Here is a 16,198-nt window from a genome sequence, read left to right as displayed (position 1 = left end):
TGCTTGACTTGGAATCCCCAGTGAACCAAGAGTTTGAGGAGCCACACAAGTCCTGGCTATGTTATATTTCACAATTCCATTAGTACAGGCAGGGGCTGGGACTGAAAGGGCAGTGAGTTAATCCTGCTGATCTAGGGGCTGTTGGAACTGTTCGTAGGGGTGCTGCATGTGTACCTCACGTCTCTCTGCTATGGAAGCATCTCTAGAGGAATTGAAGTCATCTGCTTGATTCATGTGAAGCGCAAGAGCAAACGATGATGGTGACAGTGAGATGTTACAGACCCGAACTGTGTTCAGAGCCCTGACCCTAGAGAGGGAAAGTCTTGAAGTGCTCTGCAGAGACTCTGAGCTGTCTCTTGTATACAGCAAGCCGGTTTAAATGTTTGTTCTTCCTCAATTAAGGAAATTAATCTTGGACAGATTGGCTAGGTGCCTTTCCCAGTAGACAAAGAGTTAATGTTGGATTGGCACAGAGCGTAACAAAATCAAGCAGCCTCTTACCAGACACAGCTGGCAGGTGGTTTTTTTTGTTGGTTTTCTTTTTCAGTTGCTTTCATTTAGTTTGCACTTAGAGAGGTCTTTATTGAAATATGTTTTTTAATATCATACTGCACTTGCAGAACAACTGGTTTATTGCCCCCATCAGAGAAGTTTGTTCATGGCATATGACCCTGTCAGCAACACTATGTAATTGTGGCACTGGAAGCTATATTTGCATTTTTAATGTAGCTTTATGTCCATAGCCGCAACAAAATAAATGTTTTCTTTGACCTGTTATATATTTTCTGTGTGCCACTTGAACTCGGAGTCACTTCAGATTATTTCCCTGGAGAGTGGAGAAGGAGATCCAACTAAAATTTAGTTATTGTTCTTCTCAAATTAAATTGGGTGAAGCGAATAAGCATGAAGTTGACCAGATCAATAGACCTGTTACTTTAGACCAATGTCTGTAATCAAGCAAAGTGCTTTCAATACATTTTTCTCAGGCTTGTTGGAGATTTAATTTAATTAGGCTTTTACTGTGCTCAGTTAACAAATTGAGCCACTTTCTAGAACAGTAGCTAAGAAACAACATACATATGGAGTTTGTTTCTCACGGGTCATTAGTAAATGAGGTAATCACTTATTTCTGTAGGGTGCCTGCACTGTAGCAGCTAATTCTATAATGCAGCGGTTTATTTTAACTCTGCATGGTATTGCTGTATTAAAAATAAAATCTGTTCAAGTCTGGGACAGTCAGTGCCCTAGAAACTGCTTACTCACAGCTGACCATAATCCTGAATCCAGTGATACAGATAAGATGCTTGGGAACTTCTTTAGCAGTTGATGGGATTAATATTATTACACGAGAATAAGAATGTAATCAGGGCAGTGCTATTTACAACCTCTATATGTTGTAATAGGCTTAAATAGTAGTAGAAAAAGTAATATTTGTGTTCTTGCATAAGATTTCTTCTATCCAACAGGGGAGTCAGATGAGTAGCACTGATACAGCGTATAGACTCCATCATGACTGCGAAGTAGAAGTGGTTGGTTTTTTAGCTACTGCCCGTGAAAGTTACCAGATGAATAGTGCCTCCACACAATTCCAAGCAGCCAGTTGGCACAAGAGGTGGTGGGTGTGGGCAGTGTTCAGGCTTCGCTTAGGCTGTTCTGGAGAACTAAGTCTAAAGTGAAAAGGTGGTTCCAGCTTTGGAAGTCTGGAAGTCTGTTCCAGACTTATGCAGATAAGCCATATGTCAACTTGCACAGTAAATCAAATGCTTCTAGTTCTGAGGAGTGTTCTGTATCTGCTCCAAACTCAGCTGAATTTATGAAACTTACCAGGAAAAAAACAGACTTAATAGTTTAGCTGTCTTCAACTTAAGACCTTCATGAAAGTATAATCTGCAGAGAAGTAGATAAGTGTCATTTTAATGCATGATCCCTCCACCTATCGCGTTGCCCCTAATCCAGGAAACTTCTTTTTAGTGTGAAGACTCTCTCAAAATACCTTGGTTTTGCAAGGAGTTGAAATCTCCTCAGACCACAGTGTTGGCCTCACAGGCATTCTTGAGCTCGTGCTGTTCTCAGGTGACATGTGAGGACCAGGAGGTATCGTTCCAGATTGCCAGAGAACACTGATATCTTATGAGTGTTTAGAGACTTTTATCAGCTTGCACATCTTAAAGCGATCCTTGTTCTGTCTCCTTGTCTCTTGGTGCACACCAGAAGCCTGAGGTTGCAGCCAAAGCCTCCACCTCCTTCAGCTGCATGGTAGTTGCTTATGCAGCAATATCTCCACTTAACTGTTTAGAAATTAGAGCTTTCCTTGTGTTTCCAAGGTTTTACACAAATGTAGCCTCTCCCACTACTTAAAAAAGCCCTATGCCTAAATCCTCAGGGCATACTTCTCTTCTCATAGCTTGTTGTTTGTCTGTCCTGCTCCCTTTCTCCATTCCTCAAAAAAAGGAGTTCACACTGCTGGTTGATTTTCAGGTTTTCTAGAGTAGCTCTCCTAGTTACAGCTAAATTCTGATGCATTTCTTCGAAGTCTTTGCAGAGAGGGGAGATTCTGAAAATGCCTCTTTGAACTGATGAGTGCAGATCTAAGCTTGTTCAGCTCCAGAAAAGTCATTGAGGAGGTGGCCCTTATAAATAACCAGGAAAGACTTCTTTCCCATACTTGGCCAACCACAGCAGACAACCTGCAGGGAATCAGGCATTGTCAGCTCTGGTGCTCACAATTGTTTAAACATTTAGGAGGGGCTGAAAATTATCTGGCTGAAAGGCAGCACCAGGAGGCCTGAGTGAGAAGTTAGGGGTGCTTTAGGCTGAAAGGGCCCGTGCCACTTAGAGCAAATTGAACTGTCACGTTGGTATTTCATTTTCCATCTTCTGTTCCACATATCTGCAGTGTGCATGAATAAATTAGAAAGTGGGAGAAGTCTGTTCACTTGCTGTGGTTTGTTTCACTTCGTTGTCCTGCTCTGTATAATAGGGGGAAAAAACCCAAAAGCTGTATTAAAATGCTGGGGGGAAAGGTGTTATTGCTGGAAGAGTTTAAAGATACTGGATGGTGAAAAAACTCTCAAGTAAGTTAGAAAGAAAAGAATCACAGGCATGCAACTTACTTAAAACTGGTTTACAAACAAAAGCAGTGAGTGTCCTTTGCAAGTGGAATTTGGTGACAAAACCAAGCAATTTGTAGCTTTGTTTTTTTAATTTAGGTTGAGTTAACAAGTCACGTAGTTGTAAGCATGCATGTGTAAAACATGAACAGCAAACACATGTTTCCTCGGTTCATGATAATGAGCATATTCCACCAAAGTGTCTTCTATGACCCACTGTTCATTTCTGCAAACCTACCCATGGTGCAGTTAATCACTTAGGAAGTCTTTAGTAAATCCAACATTACTATAGCGTGTCAGTCCTTTTCTCCTCTACCCTTGCTTCTTCTTATTTAGTTTTTAAGGTACTCCTGTGAACATTTGTTTGCACTTTACTTTCCTTGGTGTCTAAGCTGTCCATTGCTATGAAGTCTAATGGCTCTGTTACCTCGTGTCTCTCTTATTTAATGCAACTGCTCCTGTGCTTTGCAAGGTTCCAGCACTAACTTACTTTTGTCGGTGTTTGGAATTCCTCCAGCTCTTGAGAAGATCTCATCTCTTTCCTCTTTTTTAACTGTGTATTTCAGGGATGATTTCTCCTTTTTTTCCTCCGATATCAACCCTTTTTTTTCTTATATAATTAGATGGCCACTTCGCCAGGCGCTTTACATTTCATTATGGCCTCACGCTCCACCAGGGGAGGTTCAGGCTGGACATTAGGAAAAAATTCTTCACAGAAAGGGTCACTGGGCACTGGCAGAGGCTGCCCAGGGAGGGGGTTGAGTCCCCTTCCCTGGAGGGGGTTAAGGGAGGGGTGGACGAGGTGCTAAGGGACATGGGTTAGTGTTTGATGGGAATGGTTGGACTCGATGATCCGGTGGGTCTCTTCCAACCTGGTTATTCTATTATTCTATGATTCTATGATTCTATGATTCTATGATTCAATTAGAGTTTTAGAACTTTATAGTAACTTTTATATTCTTCTGGATGTTTCTGTTTTTAAACTAGTATGAAGGGCTGAAGAAATCTTTCTTTTAATCCTTCCTTCTTTTTCCTCCCCAACTCACAAATCCACATTTCCGTGTCTTTTAGATTTTTTTTGGTTTGGGTTGTCTTCATCCATCGGATTATGCCAATTTTGTCTGCATTTCCTGTAAGATTAGCTCTCCTCTCTCTCCCATTTCCAAGTGTTTGTTGTGTCTCATGTGTAGTACTGCAATTACCTTTGTTCTACTAGCAAACCTAACCTTAAGAATAGTTTATATTACTTAAGACTAATAGAAGTGTTGAGCAAGTGTGGTCAGACCATTTTTAAAAATATTTTTTAATCTAGTTTTTTCATAACTCATGCGATCACCAGTCCGGAGAAGAAAATGGCTCTTCTGAGCTCTTTTTTAGCTTGATTCTTCTTCTTTGGTGTTTCTTTATTTTTCCTGTACTTACTACTATTGTGGAAAATTCCTACGAGTTGTGTACTTTCTGTGGAGACAGTGCATACTGCTCTATTGACAGTGGAGGTTTCGGTGACCAGAAATAGTAACCTCCCCTCTCTCTGGGCAGTCTGGTGGGTGGGCAACCCAGTCATGAGATTCTGTCTTGGTGAATGTGTGAATTGTGAGATCGGGGATTTTACAGGTCAGACAAACTTGCCTTGTTGTCCTGCTCAGAACTGCCATCCAGTACTCAGCATTGCTGAAGTCAGTGCAGTTATTTATAGCATTAATTCAGCATATAATTTCTTAAATGAGGGCCTGAATTGGTAAATACACAAGAAGGGTGAATAAGCAGGCAGTTTCTTTTAAGTTGTGGTTGTTTCTATGGTAGAGTATTAAAGCAGGGATTTCCATAGATTGATAACTCTGCTTGTGCTCTGAGTTTTCTTTCATAAATGCTTTACTGAGCTGTGGTCTAAGCTGTGTTCATTTTTCTTTCTGTTGCTAATGTTGTTTTGCCGATCCATAACAGCAATTGGCTTTTGTAATCATGGCCAATAGTCATAGAATCATAGAATCACAGAATCACCAGGTTGGAAGAGACCCACCGGATCATCGAGTCCAACCGTTCCTATCAAACACTAAACCATGTCCCTCAGCACCTCGTCCACCCGTCCCTTAAACACCTCCAGGGAAGGGGACTCAACCTCCTCCCTGGGCAGCCTCTGCCAGTGCCCAATAACCCTTTCTGTGAAGAATTTTTTCCTAATGTCCAGCCTAAAAGCCAAGTCGCTTCTTGGTGATAAAACATAGACCCGAGGAAAACTACCTGCACTAAACCTTTATGTAATATTGTCCTTACATTGTTCTTACAGGTGGTTTTATACTTTAGAGTCAATGAATGCTTAGCATATTAAGCAACCTTAATACTCTGTTTCCTGGTTGCCCTTAAATTTAGAACATTACTTGCTTTTGAACTGAAATCTTCCAGGACAAGCTTCTAGGCATAGATGAATATTTCAACAATTTTGAGATCAGACGGTGGGGCAGGGATTTGCTTTTATGAAGAATACATTGTTTTCATGTTTGCTTTTAAGCAATGGTGTAACTTAAGCACTTGGGGAATTTAGTTTGGAACAGCCCAGGTTAAAAGAAATAGTAACAAATGTGATTTTTAATTGGATGAAGTTTTGGGTTGTTTGGGGTTTGGGTTTTTTTTCAGTGTTAGCCATAGAATCGTAGTGATTCTGTAGTATCATAGAATCATAGAATCATAGAATAACCAGGTTGGAAGAGACCCAACGGATCATCGAGTCCAACCATTCCCATCAATCACTAAACCATGTCCCTCAGCACCTCGTCCACCCGTCAGTACAGTACAAATATCAGCAGGCTGAAATAATTGGTTTGCATCAGTAGAGCCCTTCTGTCTTTCAGGTTTGCATTAGTGCAGCTCTACCCATGTTGATATATGTCTTCTTGAACAAAGGAAGCCTCAGCTGCAAATTTATAGAAGATACATGCTATGAATGTGCACTTTATACCTTCTGCTCAGTTAGCTTCGTGATGTAATCTCAGTTAAGATGTATAATTCTGGGGCAGGCACCCATATCCATTTTTCAGCAAGGTACTTTAAACATTGGGAATTTTATTTGAGGTTTTGTGTACTTTATCTTTTTTTTTCTTTTTGAACAGAGATCAATGGAGTCGTTTGGGTTCATTTTGTTTAAGATACAGGACTCCTTCATGACTGAACATTAGTAGAGCAGTTAGCCTTTATGTGTTCTTACTGTTGCAAACTACAGCTTTTTATTAGTAACATGAAATTGTTCTGCTCCAATATGTAAAACACATAGTTTCTTTTTTTTTTTTTTTTTGTGATTTGCACATTCTAAAAATTGTGTTACTTTGAGAGTAAGTTCTCAGGGAACCTGACCTTCACTTTGCATGCAACTGAGGCAGAGGTAGGGGTACCCTTCATGTCAGTAGCAGATTGTAGGAGGCATAAGATACTGCTGCAGTGACTGAGTTCCAGATTGAGCTGTGCAGTAGGTCAAGGGGATCTGTAGATGTTGTGCAGAGAACATACTGACTGCTAAACCACTGGCCGTGCCCTCGGTGAGCCGAGAGATGAAGAGCTTAAGCATTAATGCAACTTTAATTTCTGTATTTTTTTTGATGAAGGGATTTCAGCTTGCTTAATCAGTTCTTTGTGTGAATGTATTGTATTTAGTATAAAATCCCACCTTGTTTTAGAGAATAGGAATTAGTGTTGTGTTTCATGGTATAGAGGGATATCAAATGGACTGAACTTTTCTTCCACTGGACTTCTGGGAGAAATGCTGCTTTGCAGATGGACTATTCCAGCAAAATCAGCTTAGAAGCTTGTATATTAAACACTCTGTTTTCAGGGAAATTTCCTCTTCAGATGGTTTTCTCCCGCTTCTGTCATCTCACACTCTTTGTGTGGTAAGAATGAGCTCTGTAACTTTACCTTGTGGCATAATTCTTGTGTTATGCAGACCATTTATTCTTTGTCTGTTAAGAATTATTCCAAGGTAAACACTATGGTCTTTAGCTCAGTTTGTACAGTATAGTTTGGCTCTGCAGACTTTTTTTTAACCTTTAGTCCTGAAAGTCTTTTGACGTCAGTTCTACAAGTATCTAATCTCTTATGAGGGCTCTGCAGTGTTTGCAATATATGTTTACAGAGACCTTCTGCAAGACTGTTGGGTTCTTTGCAGGTATTTTTTGACTGTACATTATGCACCGCATAGTACCTTTACTGAACTGCAGTTTTGGAAGCATGATTAACATTTTAATTTCTTTTTTCTTGTACAAAGTCATCCTGTGGTATATTTATGTTGAAAGTTTTTCAACACTGGAGCTTTACATTAACAGCTGGATCTTCACTTGATTTGTTTAGGTATCATCATCTTAGGCTGGAGCATTATCTTCATGAAGGAGAGAATATTTTTTGTACATAGAGTGCAATTGCACTGAAGGGGCTCTATAAAACAAACTGAAACTTTGAGTCATTACAGCATTACATTTGTGCATTTCCACATTGCAAATAGTTTAAAAACTGCCAACAACCACAGAAAGGGTCATTGGTCCCTGGCAGAGGCTGCCCAGGGAGGGGGTTGAGTCCCCTTCCCTGGAGGGGTTTAAGGGACGGGTGGACGAGGTGCTGAGGGACATGGGTTAGTGATTGATGGGAATGGCTGGACTCGATGATCCGGTGGGTCTCTTCCAACCTGGTGATTCTGTGATTCTATGATTCTATAGCAATCTCCATTCACCTGCTCCCTGCATGAAAAGTTTGTGGCACCGCAGGATGAAATATATCTACGCTCAGTTCAGAAGCAATTAGGCTTGGCTAGACAATGAGAAAATCTCCTAACCCTTTAAACCATAAGCCAAAAAAATAACCCAGAAACCTGACCCCAGATGTTATGTTGTTCTGCTGTAGGTTCGGGAACTGCAAACGCGTTTGCAGAGCGTGCAGGCAACAGGCCCGTCCAGCCCAAGCCGTCTCACCTCTGCCAATCGACCAGTTAACCCCAGCACGGGAGAGCTGAGCACCAGCAGCAGCAGCAATGACATTCCCATAGCCAAGGTGAGCTATTGCACGTTGTGGTAATTAATGCTTCGCCTTTTCTGGGAGAAGCAGATTGATTTTGCACAGCTGCTGTTAATTTCAGCATGTGATTAACTGGGAAGTATCTAGCATCCCTGCAGAGTTTTGTGGTGTCCTAAGCATGAGCTTGAGCTGCAGAAAGGAATTGGGCAGTGGTGACTGTAATTCTCTCAGTTACCACACAGGTGTCCGTTTTACAGTAGTTTACTGCAGGTTTGTGAGTATCCCTAGTGAACAAATGTGTCTTGTGTGGTCTTTGTGGAGTGTGAGTTCCTGTGTAACCTGCACAGCATTCTGACTTACAGATTGCTGAAAGAGTGAAGTTGTCAAAGACAAGATCAGAGTCTTCATCGTCTGATAGACCTGTCTTAGGGTCGGAAATCAGCAGCATAGGGGTAAGGATTAATGTGCATGCATGTTACCTTCTGAAGATGACTCATGTTTCATTAAAAGCAGCATTGTATTCTTACTAAATTAATATGTGACTTAACTTAAAATGCTTTAAAAAGTTATTTTGAGAGAAATATTTCCACAGAGAATACTTCACCTGCTATTAAGGTCCTGTTTTCTCATAACTGGGGGTTGGAAATCATTCTCTGAGTGACTTCAAGAGGATGATTTTGGAGTCAATTCCTCTAAAATATTATTCTCCAAGGAAAGACTGCTCAGTTGCATTTCACAACTTCCAGTTAGCAGAGAACTTGTTCTGCTTTGAAATGCCAATGTAAATCCATAACACCGTTATTAATGTTTGTTTCACGGAAGAACTCGGCTCTGACCTTTCGCTAAGCTTTCAAGAAAGTAAGTAACTTTCATATTAGGTTTTTCTATGTATGATGGAATAATGTGCTTCACCCTTTGATTGGCAGAATTTTAAATCAGAGTAACTTCTTAAAATGGAAACTTGTAAATGTTCTATTCAATGTAAAATTCATAGTAAAAACTGAATAATGAATGCCTTGAAGTGGGTGCAAGCAAGCAAATGCAGCTCTCAATGCAGACTAACTGCCTATGGGAAGAGTCTAGTGGTTATCTCTTTGCAGTGATCTATTAACTGCCTCGTGCAGGTGTCTAGCACCGTGGCTGAACATTTGGCACATTCCCTCCAAGACTGCTCGAACATCCAGGAAATCTTCCAGACTCTTTATTCACATGGATCTGCTATCTCTGAGAGTAAAATCCGAGAATTTGAAGTGGAGACAGAGAGATTAAATAGGTAAGCTGAAAAATTAGAGATGCTCCAACGTATTGTCTAAGCTAAAGCTAAAGTTACTCATTTTTTATCCATTTTGAACACTACTCAGTTCATTCCCAGCTCCAGATAAACATGGAATGTAGTCAGTGAAAAGAGAGTTGAATTGTATGCTGAGGATACATTCCATTAGTAAGACAGTTCGATCTTTCTCTGTGTTGGACTAGGTAGACATGGCATCTTTTTTTGTAAGACACATCACTGTGAGAAATAAGAATTCCTATAACTCATTCTCCATCGTTCTGGAATTAGCTTGCTTTGTTTTGTTCTGAAGAAGCAGAATTGCAGCATTAACTGCACTATATTCATATATTTATGAGTATACTGTGTGGTGGTGTAACATATTTACCAGTAAGTAGATTTCTGTATGCAGAAGAAAGACTGCAACTTTCTGTTTACAAGCAAAATATTGCTATCAAAACCAGTGCATCATGTCATCTTTGGCACATAAAATCAAAACCGTGGATCAGAAACATGAGAATCTTGTCTCAGCATGTTTCCTTCCAAGTTCTCTCTTCCCAACAGCTATCTCAAATTTAGTCTGATCAGTATAATAGCTCTTTTATTTGTAGCTCATGCTTTTACAGTGCTGCAAAATGTGATCCTTTTATTCTCCTTTTTCCTTTTTTTTTTCTTTTTTTCTGTGCGCTGCATAGTTATGCTTTGACAACATGTACCCTTATAGGAAGTGTCAAAGAAGATATAAGAGGTGAAGTGTCAAAGAAGATATAAGAGGTGAAGCATCAGAGAGTTCCAGCAGCTGGGAAAGTCAGGGCTTTATTCTGGTCACTGAATAAGTGGTATATTAGCCCTTCTCCTTCTGTTTGCGTTTGTTGTGATTTTGTAGTTCTGGATGGCTCATTTCATTACTGGCCAAAGTTCCAAGTTATGAAATAATGTGACTGTTTTTTGTTTTATGTCCAATTCCTACAATTAGGTGAAGTATAGTGATGCCTAGTGCAGTTCTGAACAGTGAGAATGAGCAGTAATAGTGACATTCTGAAGCCTCATTTTCAGATTCAGCGTCAACCTCATTGAGAATATGACACTTACTTAGGTTCTGATATTAGCTTCTGTTTGACTGTTGGCAGAACTTGTGGACGTTTTGTTGCCTCTCTTGAACTTTGTTCATATTTTGGAAGCCACCTCTTTAATCGCAACCAAAATACTAATTCAGGTGAAACATTTATTCTGGATGTTCCAAAGAAAGGAGGCATTCATGCAGCTGCATGATCCCTACACACACCCACACATTGCACTGATGAGTATGCCACGTAAAACACAAAGCAAATATGGTAGAAGGAAGTGAGGAAAGGAGGCAGAAAAACTAAAGTTTAAAATGAAACTGTCCTTCATGATCATAGAATCATAGAATCACCAGGTTGGAAAAGACCTCTTCGATCATCGAGTCCAACCATTCCTATCAACGACAAAACCCTGTTCCTGAGCACCTCATCCACCCATCTTTTAAATACCTCCAGGGATGGGGACACAACCACCTCCCTGGGCAGCCTGTTACTGCTTTCTGCTTGCTGCTGTTGCACAGGGGTGATTACATTTTATAGGAAGGAGAGAAGAAGAAGCTAAGGGAAATAACTGACCTCTTGGCTCTTGATGTGGGGTATGGAACAGATAGATTCTACCATTTTCATTAAAAACCTTGTGTAGACCAAATGGTGTTTGTTATTTTAAATTATGATTATTCTAGAGTTTTCAGGACAGTGTCTGCAAGCTAAGCTTGAAGGTTGCAAATTACTTCCTTTTCTACAGCCGTATTGAGCACTTGAAATCCCAGAATGACTTGTTGACAATAACACTGGAAGAGTGCAAGAGCAATGCTGAAAGGATGAGCATGCTTGTTGGGAAGTACGAGTCCAACGCCACAGCCCTCAGGCTCGCGCTGCAGTACAGGTAGGTACCTACACAGAGGGTGACCCGGACAGAAAAAGAGGAAACAGAGTAGACTTCATAGAAGTCTTTGAGAGTGATATTGTCGGTGTGCCATAATAATACTACTTCTTCTTTTTGTTTCCTCCCTGAAACTACTGCCCCTTTGGTCAAACTACTTGAGAAACTACAGAACTGAAGTTATCGATACATGTGTATTTCAGTCCTAGTTCACCGGCAGTAGTAAACGTGATCTAATAGAAATATATAGATTTTTCTTTCATTTATAAATAGTGAATTGACATTTCAATTAGGGATCGTATGTGGAGTCAAACTGTCTGCTATATCTGGTCTTTAAGATACAGGTTCTCTATATTAGGCTGGCACCTTTCATAAGACCAGAAGACCAAGAAGTTGTATTGTACTCCACATAACTGAGAGTGACTTTATGCTATAACAGTTGGAATTGTAGATGAATTGCTTGGTATTCAGTTACAAGTATCTAAATATGCTTTAAACTATATGCAAGACGTGGTGATGTTTAACTCCTTCAACTGCAACTAATTTGGAACAGGCAATTCTTGTCGTAAGACAAATTGTGTGCCTTTTAAGGAATGTATTCTGTAACTATTAGCCTTGAGCAAATTACAAGGAAATGCAAATTGCAATTAGGTATACTAATGTATATATTTTCAAAAACATTAGCATGCAGCGGGAATGAGTGACTCACAACTGTATTTAGAGGTTATTGCATTGTAAGGAGGAAAATCTTAGAGCCAGGGCAGAGCATCAAGTCTTTTTCTTGTCTTTTCTTCTTACTATACTTTGTATAGTACAGTTAGCATATAGAATACTGTATTTTGTATAGCAAGACAGTATGGAAAAGGTTTCTCAAAGGGATCGTGTCAAGCACTATTGGGTTCTTGACTGTGTCAAACATGCTTCTGGGTTTCACTTCACATCACGTCATTCTCTTCTGTTCTACCTTGTTGAATTACTTGAGGCCACCCCAGGATGGAGAGAAAGAAGGAGAGAGGATTGAATGCTTGTGATAGAAACTGCATGAGCTATGTCATTCCCCACTGCTGGATAAGTAGCAAAGAACCATGCAGTTCATTACCTTTTTTTTTTGTTGTTGCTGCTAAAGGTATTCTTCTCTAAATTTCAGGTATATTTTGTGTTATTTTGAGGTTTTGTGGTTTATTTTCTCTTTCAGTGAACAATGCATAGAAGCATATGAGCTGCTGTTGGCCTTGGCAGAAAGTGAACAGAGTCTCATTCTGGGGCAGTTCAGAGCTGCAGGTGTTGGTTCTGTTGGTAAGATATCAATGAATCACTTTATTTAAATGTTTTCTTTTTCACATGTCAGTTAGCATTAGAGTTACTTGAGATAGTGAATCATCCCATGACCCATCGCTTAAGAATGCTCTCCTGTCTGTTATTTTTTTTAACTAATTAAATTGTTTTACACTCCCAAAAAGTATGGGATAAGAAAAAGAGCATGGAATTAAGTCATAAAATTTACCAGCAATTTAAGTTAACCTGTATAAACTATCACAAGGTGTTGCCTGTTCTGGTAGTGGTGAGGCTGCTATAGGTGTGCAACGGGACAGAGTGGAATTATTAAACAATGCTCGTGACCATATGTGATCAGGGCCGTGCAGCTGTGGTAACTGCAAGTACAGATTTTGTTTGAATCAGCACACTGACCACCCTAGAAGCTGAGAATAATCTGTGAAAAGATTAGTACAAAAAATTATAGCATTGAGTAGTTACAAAAAAGAGCAGAAACAAAAAAGAAATACTCTAGGTTTTCACCCCACATTTTACCTGTACTCTGAAATTTTAAAACGTTCTATCTTATGTTTTACTGTGTTGTCAGAGGGGCTACCCTATATGGTCTGGGTTTTTCATATTTTGTGGATGGTTAATCTTGTGGCTAGGTCTCGTTGCTTTTTTAATGTTGCTCACTAAGTAATGGCATGAACCACTGGACAGTTCAGAAGCGTTTGGAGCTTGACATTTGTGCTGCCTCCATTTTTGTGATGGAAAAGAAGTGTTTACACAATGAACATTACTCTGTGTTCTGTAGTCCTATTCCTTTTCCTGATAGGAGAAGGTAGATGTAGTAATCTTCAAGCAGAAAGAGGGATAACCTTCAGAGAGAGTAGAATAGCTCTTCATGCCATGCTGAGGCATAGTAGCTGTCTCGTTGAGACTGCATTGTAGTGCTAGCATCTCAGGAATCCCTTAAGTGTGAAAAGCTTATATAGACAAAGTGACCATCTGGCTTTAGAGCCACGGGACCGACGTGGTCAGCCTCTTGACTGAGACTCTCCTGGCGCAAGAACCAGACTCTCGTGTACCTGCCTTGGCCTCTGCAGCGTGCCCTGTGCACTAAACGTTAGGGTGGATGTCTGAGATGTTCATACACCTCTCTCCCAAGCTGTGGGCTTTTCACGGTGCAGTAGGGACTTTTTCTGCTGGCAGAGATCTGTGGCCAGCAAAACTGCATTTATGTTCAGATTTTCTATTCAGATAGATATCACAGAGAAATCTTAAAAGGGAGAAGTACTTTGAGTTTGAGTAGGGTTTCAGCTCACATGTATTTTATGAAAGAGAGTGTAGTTTAGCTTTTGTATCGGTGTCTGTCTGCAGCTCTTAATTACAGTATCATCAGTTACAGCCCTGTAATAGGAGTAGTGCCAATCTCTCATTACATAACACAGGCTGGAGGAAGTTGTTCATGGGCCTTTACTTCACCATGAAATTTGATTAAAACACCTAGATAAAATAGCATATTTTTGGTTTGAAGATCGGCCAACTTTTCTATCAACATCTGTGAGTGGAAAATCCATGGGAGTTGCTTCTTCATCACGTAGAGCTGAGCGTGTCCAGCTGCTCTGAACAGAACGTTCTCCCTTTCATCAGCACTTACGTTATTTCTAGTGCACACACTTCACGTAGCAAGTGTGAAGCATGGGTATTTGATCTTTGACTTGAATAAGGATGAAACAAAAAATTTGACATAGAGCAAATGGGGGGATGGCGGGTTACGCTCCCTGACATCTTTGCACTGTGTTTGGCAGAGTACGAAGGTACCGTAGCTTTGTTCAGGCACGTAGACACTGACGTATCTCGCTTTAACGACCTGACTGCAGCTGGTGTTAGGTCTGCAAGAACAGTGACAGTGGTGGTTTCGGTCCTGCCTCTGCGGAGGGGATGGCTGAACGGCTGCATAGGTGCTGCATGACCACTAGAGATTATAGCTAATTAATAGACACCAGTGCTAGTTTTCTTTTGATTTAGTATGCATGACTGTAAACTCTGAAAGGCTGCTGCTAAGCAGTAAGGCAAGTCTTCTAGCTCAAAAGGGAATCTTTTGAGGAAGGTATTCTGGCAAACGTTAGACTTGAGATAAAGGTGCTTGTGAGAAAAAGCACTGGAAATTACTGTACTGTGAAACAGCCCTGAACTGATTGGAGTAAGAGTGGTAATCTAGGCTGAGGCCTTTCCAGTATATTGTTAATTTGAGCATCCGAATGTAATCCTAATGCACATTGCACACTCTTACAGACAAGCTAGCTAAGATAATACATCACCTACAATGTCCCCAGAGCAACAAGTACCTGGATCTTGTGTCTGGGAGGGAGATAAGTTCAAGCCAGTAGCCCAGTTACCACTGAAACATAGAAGTGAAGTTGCTTTTACATCACAAATTGGTAATTTATTACCATAGTCTTGGTATAGACTGAGATTGGGTAGAAGCATCTGTACTCTTCCTTTAATTTATCTCACCCTCCTCAAACCTCTGAAACAGATTCTTTGCTTGAAAACTAGGGGACCAGACAGGTGATGAAAACATCACTCAGATGCTTCAGAGAGCTCATGACTGCAGGAAGACAGCTGAGAATGCAGCAAAAGCCTTGCTGATGAAACTAGACGGGAGCTGCGGGGGAGCCTATGCAGTCACCGGCTGCAGCGTGCAGCCCTGGGAAAGCCTGTCGTCCAACAGCCACACAAGGTAACTGCAGCTCATCTGCTCTCCTAATCCCTTGGTGTTTGATTTCAGACCAGAAGTTATGTTGTATTGTATTTGCTGAACTCCCTCTGTCACCTCAATCCACTGGCTTCTTTGCTTTATTTATGAATCACCACGCTTGAGTGGTCTAGTTGTCTTTAGAATTCGAGCAACACCAGCCAAGGATTTTGTATAAATTTGTGGGAAATGGTTGACTCTGAACTTTGATCTTCCTCATAAAGGGCAAACCCATTATGTTTGTTTTACTTCAGTGACCTTCTTGGTGTTTTATTTGAGCTCAAATCGCGTGCATCTTATTCATATCTACTGTATGCAGACCACGCAGACATACGGAGAACTAGAGATCGGAATTATGATTCCATCAGCGTTTTGGGGTTCTCAAGAATTGTTTTCTACTTGTTACAAATCCAGGCATTTCATTTTAAACCATTTCCTCTCCCTTTTCAATTCCCCTTTGCACCCATCCGAATTCTTCCTTCCCATACTATTCTTTCACACATGGACCAACAAATGAATGTCATGACGGACAGAGCAGTTTCTTCCAGGAAAGGCTGGATATTGCAGTTTTTCTGAAGATGTATAAAATAATGAAACTTATATGAGCTATTATTACAGAAGTGTTCCAGTTCAAACACATCTGCTACCAGCTTAATTTTGAGTGGTTGCCTGCCTGCAGTGTAATTGTACTCTGCATTGAATATGTGCTTGTTTATAGATACCGATTTGGCAACCATCCTGGATAAATATAGATGGAAATTTTTCTTTTTAAAAAAGTTATTTTGGTTTCTCATATTCATTCTAAAACTTCATTTTAATGCAGTTTTTGAGCCAGTTCTTTATTCAAATGCTGTAATT

The 16,198-nt window shown here is 40.3% G+C and overlaps 1 protein-coding gene across 2 annotated transcripts in view; it reads left to right on the top strand.

The window, feature by feature from the left end:
• Nucleotides 1–16,198, top strand: part of MCC (MCC regulator of WNT signaling pathway) — a 215,324-nt gene that overhangs the window by 169,332 nt on the left and 29,794 nt on the right. For both annotated transcript variants that reach the window (XM_069880563.1, XM_069880564.1), the window contains 6 exons: nucleotides 7,995–8,141; nucleotides 8,468–8,557; nucleotides 9,230–9,378; nucleotides 11,185–11,325; nucleotides 12,518–12,618; nucleotides 15,142–15,325. In XM_069880563.1, coding sequence (XP_069736664.1) covers nucleotides 7,995–8,141; nucleotides 8,468–8,557; nucleotides 9,230–9,378; nucleotides 11,185–11,325; nucleotides 12,518–12,618; nucleotides 15,142–15,325 — 812 coding nt within the window. The remainder of the gene's footprint in view (nucleotides 1–7,994; nucleotides 8,142–8,467; nucleotides 8,558–9,229; nucleotides 9,379–11,184; nucleotides 11,326–12,517; nucleotides 12,619–15,141; nucleotides 15,326–16,198) is intronic.

The sequence above is a fragment of the Phaenicophaeus curvirostris genome, chromosome Z (assembly GCF_032191515.1).
Source record: "Phaenicophaeus curvirostris isolate KB17595 chromosome Z, BPBGC_Pcur_1.0, whole genome shotgun sequence".
NCBI classification, from domain to species: Eukaryota; Metazoa; Chordata; class Aves; order Cuculiformes; family Cuculidae; genus Phaenicophaeus; species Phaenicophaeus curvirostris.
The sequence above is the reverse complement of the archived record's forward strand: the minus strand, read 5'-3'. Positions and strand labels throughout refer to the sequence as shown.